The sequence below is a fragment of the Sitophilus oryzae genome, unplaced genomic scaffold, assembly GCF_002938485.1.
Source record: "Sitophilus oryzae breed Bouriz unplaced genomic scaffold, Soryzae_2.0 scaffold_1614_pilon_pilon, whole genome shotgun sequence".
NCBI lineage: Eukaryota > Metazoa > Arthropoda > Insecta > Coleoptera > Curculionidae > Sitophilus > Sitophilus oryzae.
This window is the reverse complement of record NW_022146297.1, coordinates 2674963-2697594: the sequence shown is the minus strand read 5'-3', so window position 1 is coordinate 2697594 and position 22632 is coordinate 2674963. Positions and strand designations below refer to the sequence as shown.

Below are 22632 nucleotides of genomic sequence, written 5' to 3'. Positions count from 1 at the left end.
AAACTCTTAAACACGTATATTTTATTTTGTTGTTTTACATATTTTAAGATTTTTTAAAAATTTATGCAGGGTGTTAATAGCTGTTTGAAGCAACATTTATATTTTTTGATAATTGTTTTGACTACGCCTATGGTGTATAATCCTAATTAATTACGAAAAAAACGTATTAAAATGTTAACAAAAGGTACAAAACTAGTATCGACGTATAGCACATATCAAGTACATATAAATGTTAATTGGAATTGAAGAATAATTATCGAATTCAATAAGAAAACGCTAAAAAGTTGGAGTGGACTGTTTATTTACCTATAAAACGTAACTCCTGGCTCTTTCTTATTGCTGCTGCTTTTACACTTGAAAGCTGAACAACTAATCACCATTGTAATAAAGTTTATACAAAGTTTACTACGCACAAACTATTAAAAATCGCTAAAATTGTCGCTGCCCAAGCAAGACACAATGGTATATTATACGATTAAACTGATCTAATACCGTCCGTCTTATCTAGGTATACGATAAAGAATGTAAAACGTATAATAAACTGCAAAATGTCCGCGACTTCAACGTATATATTTAAGGTTTCTATATTCCTTTTATAATCGTATATACATATACCAATATTATACAAGATGGTAAACGTATATTAGCAATTTATGATATACTAGGATTACACGTAGACCAAATACGTGTATTAAATGTTATTTTTTTTTATAAATTTATACGCGAAACAGAACCGTTTATTAAATGTTATTTTTACATACACATTTATATGCATCCAGGAAATGAAATTATAGCATTATTGTTTTTCATTAATATGAAGGATTTTTGAATCAGTATAAACAAACCTTAGGTTACATAAGAAATGCTACATACTCATACTGGTGACATAAATTATACCCTATAACCGTTTTATATAACATAATAGGGAGTTTTCGTTGCTTACAAATTGCAATTCCGGTTAACGCTAATTGACAACTTTGACATTTCAATTTCAATTATCGTATATCGTAACCGCTAGCTGCCGATATTTTACGGACGTTAGCCAAAGCCGTTAACATAGCGGTACGCATGCGCACTAGCGCAGTAGAAACACAACATTGAAAATACAGATCTAACCTAACATCATTCTATTTTGTTTATGTTTTGATTATTTATTTTATCTGTGTTAAACTCGTTGGGAATTCTTAGTGCTTCAACTAATCGAGGAATGTCTTTTTTTTCAAAGCGGAAGTTAGCTTTGCACTCTTGGTCAGATAATATTTCTAGGTTGAACTCCCCATAAAGTTCTGCTCGATATTCGATGTTGTTTTCAAACCCTTCCAACAGCATAGCATCCTCCAAATCCGATTCATCACTAGAGTCCAATAAAATTAAATTGTCCATCCTATATAGCGATACCCAATAAAGTCATATAAAGCACTTTCAAATCAAACAACAATACAAAAACCAAAAATCAAAACACTACGCTACGGGCTGTGCTTAGCTTAGCGTGTCAGTTTTCGGTTATCGTATCGTATGTCGGCTCCGAACCGATGAACCGAAAGTCCGAAAACTGTTTTTTTATCTGTCAAAATAGCGGTTATGGTTACGTATCCGTTAACCGTACCGTTGAATTTTTTTAAAGCAACGAAAACTCCCTAATATTGCAATCTTTAAGTAACCTAAAATTAAAAAGTTTGTTTTTACTGCTTCAAAAATTCTTCCTATTAATAAAAACAATAATGCTAGGTGGTCAAATTACTAAATTTAATTACCTAATACATTTTTTATGGTTAATGGTAGGATTTTTAATGAATAAGTATAAAAAACTTAATTGGAAATCTTCTTTAATAACATCTTAAAAATTGGAGACATATACCGTACATTACTGAAATAAAAATAAATAAAACATATCATAATTCTTAAAATAAGAAAACTGACAATGCATAAATATAACTAAACATAAAATATAAAGAATAATATATACTGTTGCGGACCGGTGTGGACTCGACCTAACCTAACTATATGGCCCGCCCTCGGATGACCTTAACATCGCATTAAAGAATAGACACCGTAAGGATTCATTCGAAGATTCGAGAAGAATCGAGTCCCACTGGAACGGAGTAGTACATACGAGAACATTCGAAACCTTCTCTATGCACCTAACGATCTATGGACTTTTCTAGAAATCTTTAGCTGTAGGTATAAAAGCCGGCGGCTGTGGCCTATAAAGGACAGTTATAAATAGACGAGTGCAGTTGACGCGCTAAAATTCAAAAATAAATTCTTAGTTATAAATCGTTTGTAAATCTATACTAATATATAAAATCCTTAAGTGACTGACATACTGATTAATCACGATCCTGCTCAAACCACTCAACATAAGAAGCTGAATTTTGGCATACAGCTTGATTCTAGGGTGTAGAGGTTCGATAAGAAGAGATTTTTCGAAATTCCAGTTCCAAGGGGGTGAAATCACCCCTCAAATATTACAATATTTTTTATTTAAAAAACGATCAAGTTTCCGAAAAAACGCTTAAACACGTATATTTCATTTTGTTTTTTTACATATTTTAAGATTTTTTAAAAATGTATACAGGGCGTTTCGAAAAATCTGGTCATTGATTTAGCACGATCCTGCTTAAAGCTCTTGACGTAAAAAGCTGATTTTTGGAAAACAGATTGACTTTAGGGTGTAGAGGTTCGATAAGAAGGGATTTTTCGAAACTCGAATTCTAAGGGGGTGAAACTATCCCTCAAATATTAAAATATTTTTTATTTAAAAACCGGTGAGGTTTTCGGAAAAACTCTTAAACACGTATATTTTATTTTGTTGTTTTGCATATTTTAAGATTTTTTATAAATTTATACAGGGTGTTTCATAAAATATGACCATTGAGTAATCACGATTCTGCTTAAACTGCTTGACGTTTAAAGCTGAATTTTGGCAAATGGATTGACTGTGGGGTGTAGAGGTTCGATAAGGAGGGGTTTCTCGAATCTCAAATTTCAATAGGGTGAAAACGCCCCTCAAATATTACAATATTTGTTATTTAAAAAACGGTTAGTCTTTCGGGAAAACGCTTGGACATGCATAATTTATTTGTTTTTTTTTACATATTTTGAAATTTTTTAAAAAATTATACAGGGTGTTCCAAAAAGTTGGGTAATTTCTTATCCACGATTCTGCTTAAACTGCTTGACGTAAAAACCTTATTTTTGGCAAACGGATTTTTCGAAAGTCAAATTCCAACGAGATGAAACTACCCCTCAAATATTACCAAGTTATATAATAATATCGCCATATTGTTTTTTCTCATGCTGACATAAATGTGAGAAAATGTTATCCAGTTTGTATGTTAATGGAAATTCTTGCTTTGGTTTATCATCACCATTACAAATGATTAATTCGACGCGAACGAAGTCGCTGGTACACGCTAGTAGTTCTATAAGTCTTTTATCGTTATTGTTTTTGTTAATTAGTGTTAAATAAATAGTGTTTAAATAAATTGTGACTTTCCATCCACACGGAACCGACGAAAAACGTAAGAAATTGGTGTCAAGTGTGGCGTGTGTGATAGACTAGAAAAATAAAAAGACTGAAAATGGTTTCGAAAAAATTGTTGAAAGACTTGAAAGTGTCGGAATTAAAATGCATATTGGAAGAGAGGGAGTGCGAGACAGATGGAAAGAAAAGCATTTTGCAAGCCAGACTGAGAGAGGTTTTGATTGAGGAAGGTGAGGATCCTGACACATTTTGCTTTGAGCTGGAAGGTGACCTTTTGACTCGTCATTGAAAAATTTGCAAGACAATTTAAACGACAATTTGAATAGTAAGATAATTAATTTAGAAGATAAAATTATGGAAAATTCCCTGGATTTGCAAGAAACTTTGAATGATAAAATGACGGAAAATTCCCAAAAATTAGAAGATAAAATCATAGAAAATTCTAAAGATATACAGGCCAGCTTTAATAATAAAATACTTAATTTAGAAGAAAGTTTATATAACAAGATAATAGAAAATTCCAGGGAATTAGAAGAAAAGATTATAGAGAATTCCACGGAGCTACAAGACAAAATAACACAAATTGAGGACGATGTAAACAGAAAAATCGAGATTTTGAGAAAAGAAATGGGAAAGGCAAATTCACCAAAATGTCAAGAAACATCGGAGTCACCGAAACTAGTCGAAAATAAGTATATCTCAAAGTCAGTTATTAAGCCTCCACACTTTGACGGAAAAACCGCTTGGGCCAATTATTTTTGCCAGTTTAAGGCCGCTGCGAGAGCGAACGGATGGACAATCGCTGAAAAGGCTACCGCTTTGACAGTCGCACTGCGAGGAGATGCGACTGATATCCTGCAGACACTGTCACCATCGGAACAGGGAGATTATCAGCAATTGGTACGAAATTTAGAAATGAGGTACGGCCAAGCTCATTTGGAACATGTCTATCATTCCCAGCTAAAAAATCGCATTCAAAAGTCAAATGAGTCTCTGCAGAAGTTTGAAGCCGACGTAGCCCGCCTCGTTCGCCTTGCGTACCCTGCTACGCCCGAGAATGTTATGGAGCGGTTGGCAGTACAAGCATTCTCCGACGGCTTACGTGACAACGAGACAAGACAAGCACTTCTCCTAGCCCACCCAACGCACTTGGTGGATGCTTTAGCACGTGCCCTAAAATTTGAGGCCGCGAAATAAAGTTCTCGGTCTCTAGTGAGAGTACGGGCGGTCAACCAACGTTCCGACGAATCCGTGGAAAGCATTATACGGAAAGTCATGGAGGAGTACTTGGGCAAGAAAGGACCGACTTGTTGCTGGAATTGCGGCCAGGCAGGACACGTAAGAAGTCACTGTAAAGAAAAAGACGTGGACCCGGTTTCGCCAAGTGTCGAATCAAAGGGACACATATCGAGCAGTACCCAACAGGTTCCGACGAAAGTCGCATCGCTACAACATAAGTTCAACAGCATTTTTGTGGATGGTTTCGTGGATGGAGAGTTACGGACCATGCTGTTGGATACGGGTGCGACCAAAACGATCATCAGGCCGGATATCCTTAAAACATCAAAAAGGATTAAAACAACACAATGGCGACTACGTACAGCTACAGGAAGCTCCGCTCTCATCCATGGAGAGGTAGATCTTAATTTTGTTATCGGAAGCACCAGTGTTAGTAGCAGACATCGAAGATGAACTTATTCTCGGAATGGACATCATGACCACTAGAGGTTTTGAACTAAACCTCAAACAAGGAATTTTGAAAATAAATGAAGAAGAAGTGGTTCTACATCGAAAATGTGAGGAGACGCTTCGCGTGGTGGTAGCAGAAGATGTTTCGATCCCTGAGCGCTGTGAGATATTTTTGGATGGTTGCCTGGAAGGTAAAATGAATAATGGAAGTATTATTCTGTTGGAGCCAAGGAACCATGACAGCGAAATAGGATGAGGGGTCGCTGTTGGAAAAGCCCTGCTACGAGCGAAGAAGACTGTACCGGTGATGAATGAACACGAATTATTATTCTGTATCCTTGAAGAAGGGAACCCTATTAGGGTACTGTTGTTCAGTCTCCTCAGTCATTCGAAGAGTGGAAGCCTCCAAAGTTTCGACTTCAAAAATTCCGGACAAAATAGTGAAGGAGTTAGTAAACGTTAAGGGATTATCTCCCGAAAATAGTAGAAAATTGAGAAACCTGATAATCAAGTATCAAGATGTGTTTGATAAAGGAGAAGCAGGACAGAGAGGTCGTACCAATTTAGTACAACATAAAATTGAGGATAGCTATCCCCTGCCGAGGATAGACGAGACTCTAGACACACTGGCAGATCGACAATATTCTCTACCTTAGATCTGAACAGTGGATATTGGCAAGTCGACATGGCGCCGAAAGACAGAGAGAAGACAGCGTTTTCGGTGGGCTCCGGACTGTGGCAATTTACCGTCATGCCTTTTGGATTGTGCAACGCGCCAGCTACCTTTGAAAGACTAATGGAGTCTGTGTTAAAGGGACTATCCTGGACCACCTGTTTAGTGTACCTGGATGACATTATAGTGGTGGGGAAATCCTTCGACGATCATCTGAACAATTTGGAAGAAGTTTTCAAGCGACTAGGGAGCTCTGGTTTGAAACTTAGCCCCAAGAAATGTCATCTGTGTCAAGAAAAGGTACACTACTTGGGCCATGTAGTCTCCTCCCAAGGAGTTGCGGTAGATCCACAGAAGACCAAGACAGTGGAAGAGTGGCCAATACCTAAAGATAAACATGAACTACGAAGCTTTTTGGGACTATACACATACTATCGCCGCTATGTACAGGGTTTCGCCACCATCGCAAAACCATTGACCAGACTTACCGAAGGCGAGAGGCGTTTCTCTTGGGACTCAGATTCTGACGAGGCATTCCGAAAATTGAAGAAGGCCCTGACTAGTGCGCTCATACTTAGCTACCCTCTTGGCAACGGAAAGTTTATATTGGATACCGACGCTAACAATGTTGCGTTAGGCGCTGTTCTGTCTCAGACCCAGGATGGTCAAGAAAAAGTCATTGGTTATTTTAGTAAGACCTTGTCAAAACCGGAAAGCAACGACTGTGTAACCAGACGAGAATTACTAGCAGTAGTTAAAGCAGTGGAACACTTCTACAAGTATCTCTATGGAAGAAAGTTCTTGTTAAGAACAGACCATGCTGCTTTAAATGGCTGTTGCAGTTTAAGAATCCTGAAGAGCAGGTAGCTAGATGGATTGAACGATTACAAGAATTTGACTTCGACACGGATCATCGAGCTGGGGCAATCCATCGGAATGCCGACGCACTTTCTAGAAGACCTTGCGCTAAGGACTGTAAGCATTCTTCCCGAGCAGAAGAGAAAGAAGTGAAACTCCTAAGAACAACTGTGGTTAATGATAGTTGGCAACCCGAAGATCTTGCAAACGACCAAATCAGTGACCCAGAATTAGGCTTGCTGATTAACTGGAAAAACGCGGACCAAAGACCAACGTGGGAGGAAGTTTGCAGATATTCGCCGAACGTGAAGTCGAGAGACCGGAGGGACAAGAAGAAAGACAGGCAGATCGTCATTCCAAAGAAGAGGGTCCCAGAAGTCTTGGAGGAAGTTCACAATGGAACCAGCGGTGGACATCTTGGTGTTACCAAGGCACTTGGCAAGCTGCGTGAACGGTTCTACTGGGTGAACTGCAAAGAAGATGTGAGGGCCTGGTGTAAGAAATGTGACATTTGCGCAGTCATCAATGGGCCACAAAAGCGTGGTAAAGCCCCTATGCGCCAGTACAATGTTGGCAGTCCCTTCGAACGAATAGCGATCGACGTGGCTGGTCCTTTCCCGGAGACGAACGATGGCAACAAATACATTGTGGTAGTAATGGATTACTTCAGCAAATGGGTCGAGGCCTACGCGTTGCCAAATCAAGAAGCGTCCACGATTGCTGATGCCCTTGTTAAAGAATGGATCTGCAGGTTTGGTGTTCCCATGGAGCTTCATTCAGATCAGGGAAGAAACTTTGAGTCCAATCTGTTCCAAGGCATCTGTGAAGTCCTGAACATCCGCAAGACCAGGACGACTGCTCTACATCCACAATCCGATGGGATGGTTGAACGCATGAACAGAACTATCAACCGTTATCTGGCCAAAGTAGTCTCTGACCACCAAAGAGACTGGGACAAATTTCTTCACCGGTTCCTGTTGGCCTACCGTTCATCCGTCCAAGAATCTACAGGGCAAAGTCCAGCCAGCATCGTTATGGGACGGGAAGTGCGCCTACCCTGTGATCTGAAATTTGGTCGCCAACCGGGAGAAGTCGCCGGAGAAGATTATGTCCACACACTACGTCAAAGGATGGACGACATTCATCAGCGAGTCCGCCTAAATATTCAAAGTGCTAGTGACTGAATGAAGGAACACTACGATATTCAAGCTGAGCATGGAGGATACCAACCAGGGAAGTTGGTGTGGCTATACAACCCACAGAGACGTCGTGGGTTATCTCCGAAGCTACAATCCTCGTAGTCCATTTCAACCGTTTGAGCCCCTACCAAGGCGAAATAGAAGATCGTGCTGGGGCCGTGAGAACCTGCAGCTTTGATCCCCCTGATTCGGAGATGTCCTTTGACGATTTCATGGCCCGATACAACAGCAGTGAGAAGGCTCGCTATGGTGTAATAGCTAGTTATATATCGTTTGTAAATAGTTCTATAAGTCTTTTATCGTTATTGTTTTTGTTAATTAGTGTTAAATAAATAGTGTTTAAATAAATTGTGACTTTTTATCCACACGGAACCGACGAAGAACGTAACAATACATACGTTCATATTTTTTCTCTGTTATACGAGTAGTATATTATTTTACAAAATCGTTTAAATCAATCCAGTTGTCTACCAGAATAAGAAAGTTTGACAGCTTCTAAAAAATGGAGAAAGGGCAAACAATATATTATACAATTACTGATAGGGTGTAATAAATAACTTTCTAACAAGTTTTTATTTAATCCATGTACTAAAAGTAATAAAAAAAGTTTAGGTTTAAGAAAGGTCTGTTTTTTAAAAAAAGTTTGCTGGAATTGTTTTTTTAATTTGCAATAGGGGTATGTAAAAGGTATAAGTATACGTCTACAAAATCTATGCTCAGTACTGCAAAAACTTGTCATTGAACATGAACATATTCATGCATATAAAAATATACATAAATACATACATATGAAGTTAAATAAAAGCTTATAACTGATAAATTTAAAACTTACCCTCAATTCCGTTTCCAAAGGAAAAAAATGACGAAAAAAAATTCTCAAAACGCTACAACGCGTAATACGTAAGTAACAGAGTCTAAGTGAACTTTCTCTTTCTTCTGCAATTGAACTATAAATTGTGTAAAAGGAGTAGCTGGATATACCATATTTATGTCTTTAGGAAAAGTATTATATTAAATAACGCACCTTATATTGATATCAAACAACGTGTGGACAAAATGGCGGCTTTACCCTTGATCACGCTTATGAATACCCTGAGCCTAGATGCTTCGTAGAAGAAGCAACGTGATTGGGTAGATTTGATCATGTGACAAGATTTTGTAGTGTCGAGTATAGGTTTCATATACGTATACCGTATTCCATTTAGATTTCATCTGCTGTAAAAAGTCTAACGATATGATTGGTAGATCTAATCACGTGACTAGATTTTACAGTGTCGAATAAACGTTTCGTATATTTAGTCTATATACCATTTCTATACAATTTATTGATACTGGTTATATACGTTTTTGAAATTCAGTTCTTTTCAATATTTTTATATTGGAGTTCAAGTTTATCAAAAAATCACAAAAAACAGTTTGATAATGACTTACATGCCAACATTGTACTGCCGCATAGGGGCTTTACCACGCTTTTATGGCCCATTGATGGCTGCGCAAATGTCATATTTCTTACACCAGGCCCTCCCATCTTCTTTGCAGTTCACCCAGTAGAACCGTTCACGCAGCTTGCCAAGTGTCTTGGTAACACCAAGATGTTCACTGCTGGTTCCATTGTGAACTTCCTCCAAGACTTCTGGGACGCTCTTCTTTGGAATGACGATCTGCCTTCTCTCTTCTTGTCCCTCCGGTCTCTCGACTTCACGTTCGGCGAATATCTGCAAACTTCCTCCCACGTTGGTCTTTGGTCCGCGTTTTTCCAGTTAATCACCAAGCCTAATTCTGAGTCACTTATTTGGTCGTTTGAAAGATCTTCGGGTTGCCAATACTATCATTAACCACAGTTGTTCTTAGGAGTTTCACTTCTTTCTCTGCTGCTCGGGAAGAATGCTTACAGTCCTTAGCGCTAGGTCTTCTGGAAAGTGCGTCGGCATTCCGATGGATTGCCCCAGCTCGATGTTCTGTGTCGAAGTCAAATTCTTGTAATCGTTCAATCCATCTAGCTACCTGCCCTTCAGGATGGTTAAACTGCAACCATTTTCAGTCTTTTTATTTTTCTAGTCTATCACACACGCCACACTTGACACCAATTTGTTACGTTTTTCGTCGGTTCCGTGCGGATAGAAAGTCACAATTTATTTAAACACTAATTAACCAAAAACAATAACGATAAAAGACTTATAGAACTACTAGCGTGTACCAGCGACTTCGTTCGCGTCGAATTAATCATTTGTAATGGTGATGATAAAGCAAAGCAAGAATTTCCATTAACATACAAACTGGATAACATTTTCTCACATTTATGTCAGCATGGGAAAAAACAATATGGCGATATTATTATATAACTTGGTAATCTTTGAGGGGTAGTTTCATCTCGTTGGAATTTGACTTTCGAAAAATCCGTTTGTCAAAAATAAGGTTTTTACGTCAAGCAGTTTAAGCAGAATCGTGGATAAAAAATTACCCAACTTTTTGGAACACCCTGTATAATTTTTTAAAAAATTTCAAAATATGTAAAAAAAACAAATAAATTATGCTTGTCCAAGCGTTTTCCCGAAAGACTAACCGTTTTTAAATAACAAATATTGTAATATTTGAGGATCGTGATAAATCAATGACCAGATTTTTCGAAACGCCCTGTATACATTTTTAAAAAATCTTAAAATATGTAAAAAAACAAAATGAAATATACGTGTTTAGGCGTTTTTTCGGAAACTTGATCGTTTTTTAAATAAAAAATATTGTAATATTTGAGGGGTGATTTCACCCCCTTGGAACTGGAATTTCGAAAAATCCCTTCTTATCGAACCTCTACACCCTAGAATCAAGCTGTATGCCAAAATTCAGCTTCTTACGTTGAGTGGTTTGAGCAGGATCGTGATTAATCAGTATGTCAGTCACTTAAGGATTTTATATATTAGTATAGATTTACAAACGATTTATAACTAAGAATTTATTTTGAATTTTTAGCGCGTCAACTGCACTCGTCTATTTATAACTGTCCTTTATAGGCCACAGCCGCCGGCTTTTATACCTACAGCTAAAGATTTCTAGAAAAGTCCATAGATCGTTAGGTGCATAGAGAAGGTTTCGAATGTTCTCGTATGTACTACTCCATTCCAGTGGGACTCGATTCTTCTCGAATCTTCGAATGAATCCTTACGGTGTCTATTCTTTAATGCGATGTTAAGGTCATCCGAGGGCGGGCCATATAGCTAGGTTAGGTCGAGTCCACACCGGTCCGCAACAGTATATATTATTCTTTATATTTTATGTTTAGTTATATTTATGCATTGTCAGTTTTCTTATTTTAAGAATTATGATATGTTTTATTTATTTTTATTTCAGTAATGTATGGTATATGTCTCCAATTTTTAAGATGTTATTAAAGAAGATTTCCAATTAAGTTTTTTATACTTATTCATTAAAAATTAATTAGGTAATTAAATTTTAGTAATTTGACCACCTAGCATTATTATTTTTATTAATAGGAAGAATTTTTGAAGCAGTAAAAACAAACTTTTTAATTTTAGGTTACTTAAAGATTGCAATATTATGTTATACCGTATGATCGAGAAAAAACGGCGTCAAAGGCGGCTGGGGAATGACTATCGATGCTATTTTTGACGAGATAGAACTCTAGACGTCAGTTACTGAGAACTGACATAAAATTTGTCAAAAATTAATACCTTATATAGAAAAACCAGAAAAGAATAGAAAGTTTCCAGATACACATATCTATTTCCAAAAAATTGTTTTTTCAAATGTTTCGATCTGCACCAGTTCTACTCAATAAAAAATCGATATTAAATCATACTTAATGCAGTAAACGCCTTTAAAAATAAAGAAGAGCAAGACCAGTAAGACCAGGTGGATGACACTTCTTATGGGAGAACTGGAAATGGTTGAAAACTTGACTACAAGCGATTTTCTAGGAATCTTCCTTACCGATAAATTATTGACAAGAGTGACAGATAAAACCTTGACATTCTTTCAGTATAACTGTTCATCTCTTTTTCTTTCTAAAGTGTGCGTTGAAAGGAGACAAAAACAATTTTTGTAACCCATAATTTGTTATTCGAACACCACTTTTCTCCTTGTCGGGTCGTTGACGTTGACTTGTCGCCATTTTATTTCTTTTGTTTACAAGCTGCAGTTTGCTTTTAAATTGAATACATAAATTATTTAGGCAAATATAGGTTTTTGATAAAACTCCTTGGACTAACGTGTAGGTAAGTGTTGATAAATAAGTTTTTTTTCATCTTAACAGGCTCATTGTCATTCTCCTGATTTAGGTGACAGAAAAGGATCATCAAATCAAATTGAATTTTATATTTTTTCATCCCAGGACCGATAATAAAATATATATTTTATGGATACCTTCCTAAACATCAACGAGATGAGCCATCGGAAGAAAGGGACCATAGTACAAAACAGAAGGGTGATCTTTTTTCTTTCCACTTAGGATATTGAAATTATTATATACTGTAGTCGTGTTCGGCATTATGCTCTGAGAAATATAGATAAACAAAGAACAACAGATATAAAGCATCCCAGAGGGAAAAAGAGAGGCAATACCTGTACTCTCTCTCTGATATTTGTGAAAGTTACGGCAAAGTATTGTTGTAAATGTCATCTTTTTAATCGACCTGAAAACTTCGAGCAAAAAGATGACACTTTCAACAATACCCTGACAGATATCAGAGACGATACAGGTTCTTTCTCTCTTTTCCCCTGGAATACTTTTAATTTATTATTCTTTGTTTATCTAGATTTCTAAGAGCACTATGAACGAACTCAGCTTGTATGTTTGAAATAATCGTCCAGCTGGCTTAAAAATGATGATCGATGACATTAATAATATAACAATATATATATACAATAATCCTATATAATTCATAGATGGCTTCATTTCTAAGCCATCTATGACGCCATTTTTTTCAGTTTTGTTATAATTAATTTTGTCTCTTGATCTACTTGTAACATTATTCTTTTAATTTTATTAATTTATTTTGTTGAAATTAATTTCTGTTGTATAATGATATTAAACATATTTTTAAAAAATGGTGTATTTTTTGTGTTTTTATGTATGTCATAATTAAAAATAAATGAAGAATTAAATTTTTTTATTTTTTTAAACTTCCCGCCATGCGTTACAATCTAGTCCGTAGTTCCTACAAGCGATATTGGGGGCGCTAGTAGCAGTAGACTTGTCAACAGTGTCAAATTTAAACGTCAATTTCACTTTCCAATATTTAGCAAGGCGCTCGCACTTCTCCTTGTGTATGTGTTTTGTGAGTAAGACTCTAACCTAACTAAATCTCGTCGTCCGACAAGCCTCCGACCGAGACATTTCGACAACATTTTTGATTATTGTATTGTTAAAATGTACGGATTAGCCTTTAATTATTGTTTCATACACACTAGACCGTTCAGATTTACTAATATTGCATTGATTATAGCTGTAAATAAAAATGTGTGTTTAGTACCAGTAAATAATCCGTTAGTTGATGGAAGAAGTATCGTGTTTATCGACAAAATTAATTGTAGGCTTTTAAATTTTGCCTAATATGGTCATATTTTGCAATATTCAACTCATAATTGTTGATACTTCTGGTGGATGATGTTCAATTTATACATATATAAAAATATAAACAAACCAAATTGAAGTACTAGAAGCAATAAGGTGAGATAGTTATTTTTACGAATCCCTGTATTATTACTTCTTTACTTATAGAGTATCTGTTTCTGTGTATGCCTAAGTTTCTGTTTTCCAAGAAGCATATTAATTAAATGAACAAAACTGTGTCCAAGAAATAATCTATTGCATAGAGAATTTAATGAAAACAAAATTGGTGATGCTGTGTTCAAGCAAAGTTCCATTCAGGAATCAATGGTTATTGCTAAAATATTTTATTGGTGTATTGTCAATTTTATTTACTTATATATTACGTTATTTAATCTCAATAATTTTAGGCTCCTAAGTCATTTATTTACATACTTAACTTTTAACGTAACTACTGGTAGATTGTAGGAAATAATATACACCTTGGAACAATTTAAGTAAATAAATGAATTAATATAATACATACCTACATCAAGAAGTAATGTATAATTTTACAAAAAGCTGTATTAATCACTTTCGAAAACCATAATTGTTTTTTTTTTAGTAAGTCGCAGACAAATATTTTAGGTTTGTTATTAAATTAAATGATAATGTAATAAGTACAGATTTAGACTCTTGAACCAGGCATAGCATATTAATTAGTAGGGTTCACAGTAAAAAATATTTTGTAATACCATTCGAAAGAAAATAAATACCTATATTATCCTGTTTATAAAGTGAGTTTCATTGTAACATAACTTAAGAAAACAATTAATATGCATATGTCAATCATAAGAAAAGAATCTATTAATTTTTTTAATGAACTATACCCATAGTACTCGGCAAACAGTAAACCAAACCAAAGAAACTAAGACTTACAGTGTTAGATCATGTAGTATATAAATATTTTAATTTTATCATTTAATAAATAAATACCTACAATATAAAATTTAAAATGCCAATTTTTTATTTTAAAACAAGTGATTTATATATGTATAAACAATGTACAATTATTTATTATTTAATTTATTGGCCACAGCTTCCGGGATTATAAGGCTAATATTTTGCTGCCTATAGTGCCTATATCTCAAAAAAGAATAATTAAGATTAATTAATGATTAAGTATCCCTGTATTTTTAAATGTTGCATCTTATGGACTGAAAAAACTGCTGATGATATTTCTACTTTCACTGACCGAAGATGCAGAAACCAAAATTCAAAAACAAATTGTACAAACATTTTAAGGTTTTCCTTAAATCCTCTATACAAGAGACTATTTCTTGGACATAGTTTTGTTCATTTAATTTGTTTCTTAGAGGTTATACACAGCTGTAGATATTCTATAAGTAAAAAAGTAATAATACAGATTCGTAAAAATATCCCACCTTACCGTTTCTAGTACTTCAATTTAGTGTGTTTATATTTTATACATGTATAAAATTGAACATCATCCACCAGAAGTATCAACAATTATGAGTTGAATATTACAAAATATGACCATATTAAGCAAAATTTAAAGGCCTACAATTAACCTTGTTGATAAACACGATACTTCTTCCATGTATAGTAATTAGAGGTGGGTTGTGAAATCGCAGTCCGCTACTTTGTCACAGCTCCACCAACGTCGCAGTATGTGACTGCTCCAGTTCCAAGAAAATCGCAGTGACATTTCGGAGCAGTTTACAAGTTTAGGACATCTGCGCTCGTGAGTAGCAATAGGAGCAATAGCAGGCAATAGTGTAAATTCTGAAAATGCTCCTAGCCCCGTCGCCCGGTCAGACTGTTCCAGTCACAGTCGTCGCAGGTCGCAGTCGACTGGAGCATAGTATTGTGAGTATATTCTGTGTACTGGAGCTGTTGGGAGTTTGGGAACGGGAAACGTAGCAGCGTTCGCTTTTTCTTTCATGAATCTAAATAAGATATTTATGTATTATATATTAATCACAAACAGATGTTTTTGACAAAGGTAATTTTTAACTTGTTAGTATGTTTATTTGTTAGTTAATTTTGTATCTGTGTTTTGTTGTATATCCTAAATCTTTTATTTGATCTTATACATTCATATAAGTTTTATTATTTATATCTATTTTTAAGGTCTGATGATGGCTAAATAGCCGAAACCGGTCACTAATAAAGATTTTTTTTGACAGTTTCGACTTTGAATTGAATATAACATTAAGTTTTTACCATGGGCCACCACTCTGTGAAAATGAACAGACTCTTTAAGATATTTATAGCAAAGTGCTTGGTACTTAGAAACACTCAAATTCTTCTGAATAGACTAAAAAATATAGCAACATCTATCAAACTAAGACATCAGTATAGTACCGTACAGCCGCGATTTTAAGAGCTCTAGGGGCCCGTAGTTCGGAAAAGTTCGAATCTTGTTCGCAAGGGCCGGGAGGCTTCAAGGCCCGTCGGTGACTTACCCCGATTGCACAGACGTTAAAATCGCCACTACTGATCGAAATAAAAAACGGCGTCCAGTTGGCTTGGAAATGACAATCGATAACATTCCCCATAAATTTTACATATAAAATGCCAGCAATCTTCATTTCATAGCTATCGCTGACGCCGTTTTTTTCCATTATACGATATAAATAAATAAAAACTAGATGATGATGTTGCCTATCATAATCACACCTGTAGTCCTGTACTTTTTTAGTAAATGCAACGAACGGTGCCGAACACCGAGTGCGATTTTTCGGAGCAATTAACCTATAAAACTACATTTTTAATTTATAGGTTAATTGCTCCGAAAAATCGCTGCTACTTGTCACAGTGCTTTTATTGGAGCAGTCGCAGAGCGTAGCAGCTCCACAAAAATCGCAGACTGGCCCACCTCTAATAGTAATGAACACACATAACTGGTTTACAGCTACAGTTTTACTAAATCTGAAGGGTCTAGTCTGTATTAGACAATTACAAAAGGATAATCCATACATTTTAACAGTAGAATAATCTGATTTTTGTTAACTCTAAGAGTTATCGAAATGCCTGGAACTGGGATGGGCGATTGTTAGGTTAGAGCCTTTTTGATTTTTCTCTTCTTTACTTTTAAAGACGCATTTAGTATTAATTACGATTTACTGGATTTACCTAATATAGATTAAAACTGGTATAGTTCAAATTATCAGAAAAAAATATTTTTTGGATATAGATTTCTGTATCCGGAAACTTACTATTGTCTTCTAGATTTTCTACATTTAGTATTCATTTTAATTAAAATTTAATTTTTTTGAAGATCTTTAAAGTGAAAAGAAGAAGAATTTTAATTAACTAAAAAAATTAAAATAAAGTTAATTAACTTTGAGCAGAGTTCGACCTCGTCAAAAATAGCATCGATAGTCATTCCCCAGCCGCCTTTGACGCCGTTTTTTCTCGATCATACGGTATAAAGGGGTTATAGGGTATAATTTATGTCACCAGTATGAGTATGCAGCATTTCTTAAGTAACCTAAGGTTTGTTTATACTGATTCAAAAATCCTTCATATTAATGAAAAACAATAATGCTAGGTGGTTATATTACTAAATTTCATTTCCTGGATGCATATAAATGTGCGTGTTATACTCTTCTCAAAAGGAAAAAAGCCTGTGGCGCACGTTTTTTTTTGAAAAATGTTCCAGTGATAACCCATATGCACGTCCCTGATAAAATTATCAACACTTTTTTAGCATTAAAATATGTAACACTTACAGTAACTTTTACCCTCAAAATTCCATTCGAATCACTGAAAGTACTTGGAAGAAAATTATAATAATTTGAAAGATTATTAAGATTTGAACACCCTGTAGCTACAAAACAAAGCAGAATCGGACCTATGTTGATATGAAAAATAAATCTTATTTTACGTGAGTAATCTCCCCTCGAGAGATGGCACATATTTTTTGAAACACCCTGTATATAAAATATGGTTTTTAGACAAAAGAAGGGCTTCAATATAGTTAACAGGGTTAACAATCCAGGAATGAATTTAAAAATAGTACAGTGAATATCGCTTATAACGATATCGGATTTTACGACATATCGGTTATAGCGACGACATATTAAGGTCCCGACTGAGTTCTATGCTAAATACATTGAAGACGTGTTGCCTATAACGACTGCGTATATAACGACGCACTTATATAGCGACCTATAATTTAACTTAAATTGGTCCAAGTAATCGGTTATACGACGAGCGATAACGTATGCAACGACGAACTGTACCCACTGTGTGCCGAAGTTCGGGGAATCCCTTTTATTGTAGACGGTAAATCCCCGCTTTATGAAAGTCCTAGGGAAATATGAGACTTCTAATGATCTTTACAAATTAAACATTTTGGAGGCCATTAGTTTTATATCACAAGCTTGGGATCACGTTTCCCAACAGACCATTTCAAGATGTTTTGGTCTTGCCGGATTTACCGCCCTGCCGGACGATCACGCAAGTTCTGATGAAGAGGAAAATCTTTCACTTTCAGAGTGGATTAAACTTCAAAGCAAAAGTGACCCCCTGAAGATGAAAACTTACCTCTAGCAAAATGGGTCAGTCAATTACCGATCGCTGACTTTGCTACCCAAGAAAACTGGGAACATTTTGTAGAGGTTGATGAGGTTCTGACAACCACGGATGAATTGACCGACTCAGAAATTTTGGAAGGTCCGCAAGAGAATGAAAAAAGTGATGAAGAGGAGGAGAAACTGGTGATTGACGAATATCAGCCACCAGCCATAACAGAGGTTTGTTCAGCAATTAAAACTGTCAGACATTTCTTTTAATAATGATAGGGAAGATATTGTAAATCCGGCTTTAGTGCATCTAGAAAATATGATTGAAAAGGCGTTCATAAGTTCTAAGAAAATACAAAAACAATCTGTATTGACTGACTTTTTTAAAAAAGTTTAGTCTTTAGTTTATTCATTTATTTTGTTGAGTTGTTCTGTTTTATGATTAACATGTCAACAAACCAAACGTCCGTTATACCGTAAGTCTTTCCTAGGAGAGACATGGGGGCTTTGGCTTTACTGTCTGAGCCGCGTGGATGAGGTACCACTATAAAAACCTCCCCAGATCCTACGGTATAGTGCGCGCCAAAGGGATGGATGGTCAGGGGGTATCCTGACCACTAGCGACTAACCTGGGATACCGGGCGACCTCCCAGTTCATAAATGCCTAGTCACGGTACTGCGGGGCTCTGCCGTGATGGTCGTTTCTTCCCTTGCTACTCGTGGGATCATTATATGGACCAAGAAAATAAAAACCTAAATGACGAGGATGGATTAAACCGTCCCGATCCTTCTCCCAAGGAGGGGGAAACAAAGGAGCGTGGGACTATTCCTACCCCAGGCAACTCACCTCAGCCGGATCAGGAAAGAGAGGGGCCAAGATCCCCTTCGCCTGAGAAGGCAGATGGTGAACCTCCTTTCGGGGTCTCCAAGCAAATGGAGAAATTATCCCTGAAAAAGAAAAGGTTTGGAGGGGCGACAAGAAAGCTCCTCTCAAGACTTCTCAAGGGCGGAATGCCCTATGAGACCGCTCTGCAGTCGATTCTACAGCGGCAAGCGGAGAAGCAGAGGGCACAGACGAGTGGGGGAACCTCTTCCGGGGGGATACGAATCAACTCGGAGGAGAATAAACCTCACACTGGTGCACCTAGTGCTAGCAAGCGCATCCGCTCGGATGCAAGTACTCCCGAACAGAGCGCTAAGAAGCCTCGTAGGGAGGGCGCAAAAAGCTACGTGGAGGCTGCTTGGGAAATAAGTTGGAGTAATCCGACCTAACCACCCAGAGAACAGCGTATCCGCCGAACAACTCCTGCTGCTGAAACTTGCCATTTTGAAGGCAGTGAATGCAATCACTGAGGAGGGACTACAAGTACGCTTCCAAGGCTGCTCGATTCGGCCTGGATGGCTGCTTGTGGTCTGTACCGATGAGACCAGCGCTGCGTGGTTAGAAAGGATGGTCAACGACCTTTCGTCATGGCAGGGCATGAAACTCAGGGCAGTAAGGGGACGGGATTTACCCAAACCCCATGTCTGTACAGCCTACATTCCAGATGATGAGCCGGGTGAACGGCTCAGCGGGGATGTGATGCAGACCAGGCTTAAAAGGATGAATATCGGCCTGCTAACTCAGGAGTGGAGAATCCTCCACCAGAGTGATGCAGGGCCGGGACAAACCTGGACCTTTGCGGTCGACGAAAGATCCATGGATCTCCTTCGCCACAATGGATTCAGGGCCTACTTTGGGTTCGGCCAGATTACCTTCCGACCCAGAGATAAGGAGAACGAGGCCAATACGGAGCAGACCAAGGCGTCAACCTCGGGAGATGGTGGGAACAATCCAACAGCCTCCAGAGGAAAAACTGACGCCACAAGGTCTAGTAACACCCAGGAGGAGAAAGCTAGAGGCAGTGTAGTGGCACGGAAAAACCCGGCCATGAAAGGGCCTAAAGCTAAACCCTCCGGAAAGTCGGAGAAGCCTGGCAACTCGGGTGGGAACAAACCCACCCGGAAGGGCAGGCGAAACGAAGGTAGGTTTCCCACCAAAAGGGGGCGTAGGCCACCTGATGGTGGAAGCAAAACCTAAATTTGACTGCTGGAGGGATGGCTGCAGCAGTTAAATGTATACAAATTAACCTGCAACATGCCAAGGCCGCCTCTAACGTCCTTGGCATAAAGTTCAAGAGGGAAGACGTGCATCTCGCCTTCATTCAAGAACCTTGGGTTAACTCAGGCCGCATTTGTGGCCTTGGGGACGCAGAGGGTAGGCTAATTACTGCCCCTGGAGTAAACAGACCTAGGGCATGCATTTTAGTAACAGGAAAGAGGTTTTAGACATTACGGTCAGCTCTAATTATTTGAGCAACAGGATACCCAATTGGAGGGTATCATCTGAGCCATCGTGCTCGGATCACAGACACATACAGTTTGAAATAAGCGTAGGTGAAAGAACTCTCCTGCAATATAGGGATCCTAAGTGCACGGATTGGGAAGGATACAACCGCTCACTCGTGCATCTACTGGAACCCACAATTGCAAAAGTGAGAGATCGCGACGAGATCGAGATTGCAGCGGAGCAAATGCGATGTGCAATTATAACGGCTTATAGTGAAAACTGTCCACTTAAAACAAAGAAGGATAATAGGAAGTCCTCTTGGTGGAACAACAAACTGGACAAAAGAAGAAAAGAAGTGCGGCAGCTTTTTAACCGCGCTAAAGTGTCAGGTAACTGGGAAACTTATCGTGCGACGTTGGCGGAGTACAATAAGGAAATAAGAAGGGCGAAGAGAGAGTCTTCGAGAAGGTTCTGTGGGAGTCTGGTCGATCTACCTCAAAGCACCAGAATTCACAAGAATCTACACATCTACATGCGGAAATGTGTTGGTACACGGACGGATCCAAAAACGAAAAAGGATCTGGAGCAGGAATTTACTGCAGCAGTCCAAAGACTGAGATCTACCACAGTCTTGGAAAACACACCACGATCTTCCAAGCTGAGCTATATGCTATTGAAACCTGTGTGCAACTGCTGGTAGAACAGCAATACACCGGGAAAACAATATGCATATTTTCGGATAGTCAAGCCGCGCTGAAAGCACTTGAGGCAACGAAAAGCACGTCTATGACGATTTTTCATTGTAAGAAACTACTCAATATACTGGGAGATAGGAACAAAGTGTCGCTAATATGGATACCGGGACATGTCGGCCTAGAGGGAAATGAACGTGCTGATTCCCTCGCCAAGATTGGTGCAGGCTCGCCATTCGTGGGCCCAGAACCGACACTTAGCGTTCCTAAAAATCTCGCAAGAGACAGGCTCTGTGAATGGGTTAGGAGTGCGACGTTCCGGGACTGGAATGACAGTCCCGGAATGGAACATGCCAAGAAAATCCTAGCAGGGTCATCCAAACATAGAACAGGAGAACTCCTAAAGGCCGGTAGGAATGGAACGCGTGTGCTCACTGCAGTGTACACGGGCCACTGCCGGCTGAGATCTCACCTACAGAGGACGGTACTGGTGGAAGACGCCGAATGCCGACTCTGTATGGAAGATGACGAAACAATGAAGCACGTTATGTGTACCTGCCCCGCTGGGAGCAGGACCAGGTTTGAGATGTTTGGCAAACCCATGCTAGACCTATCAAACCTAGGAGACATATCGCCCTCAGACATAACGGCCTATATTAGGAGGCTGGGTCTTGAGGGTGAACTTTGACGCTCTTGTAAATTAGAGCGTGTAGAAACTGAGCCACAATAGGCCCTCGCGGCCTCAGTGGAGGGCCCCCCCATGGGACCCACTCTTAGTCAATACAATACAATACATGCTCACATAACATTATATGCGAATACATAAGCACATATTTACATATGTGCATCTGAAAATATTCCATGTTTTTAATTTTTTTTTATTAAGACAGTTTTTAATGAAAATTTGAACAGATATACATAATCACTTTTTCGTAATAAAAATATATAACCCATTTGTTACTTCTTTCTCTATAACGACGCCCGGTTATAACGACCGAAATTAAGCGGTCCGTTCAATGTCGTTATAACCGATATTCACTTTATTAAATAGACTCATCCCTCATTTTTATTTTTATTCGGTAGATTTAAAAGTACTTTACCTCCTGGCACAATGCACTAATTCAAGTTCTTGAAGTTTACTACAATTTTCTATTATATCCTGAAGTTGGTAGTTTAACGTTCGTCCGCAGGTTTCTTTTAAAATATCATCTTTTAGAAATGGGTTTGCTTGAAAAAAGGATTTATAATATTAATATAAACTTATTTTTACATTATAATAAGCCCAAGTAGCATTTTTAGACACAAAATCGAAACAAAATCGCTGCTGAGAAATATTGCGAAACAGTTTCGTCACACTTTTGATAAGTTTCTAACATAAATCGCTTTTTGTTTCGTAACATTTTATCAAAATATGGTTTAGCTATATAAGCTATAACAAATAAAGATATTGGTGTAACAAATGTTTCGAAACTTTTAAGAAACAGGTGTGGCTCACATTTACAAAGATTTCATACCTGTTTTGTGCCTGAAAAGTTTTCATAATTTATTTGATATTCTGTCAAATATAATGACTAAAGAATCCAAGGACAAATAACACCCGAAAGCAAATT

The 22632-nt window shown here is 37.6% G+C and overlaps 1 protein-coding gene across 2 annotated transcripts in view; it reads right to left on the bottom strand.

Moving 5' to 3' along the window:
* LOC115880055 overlaps positions 1-22632 on the bottom strand; it is a 115076-nt gene that overhangs the window by 28991 nt on the left and 63453 nt on the right. For both annotated transcript variants that reach the window (XM_030897176.1, XM_030897177.1), the window contains exon 8: positions 22123-22249. In XM_030897176.1, coding sequence (XP_030753036.1) covers positions 22123-22249 — 127 coding nt within the window. The remainder of the gene's footprint in view (positions 1-22122; positions 22250-22632) is intronic.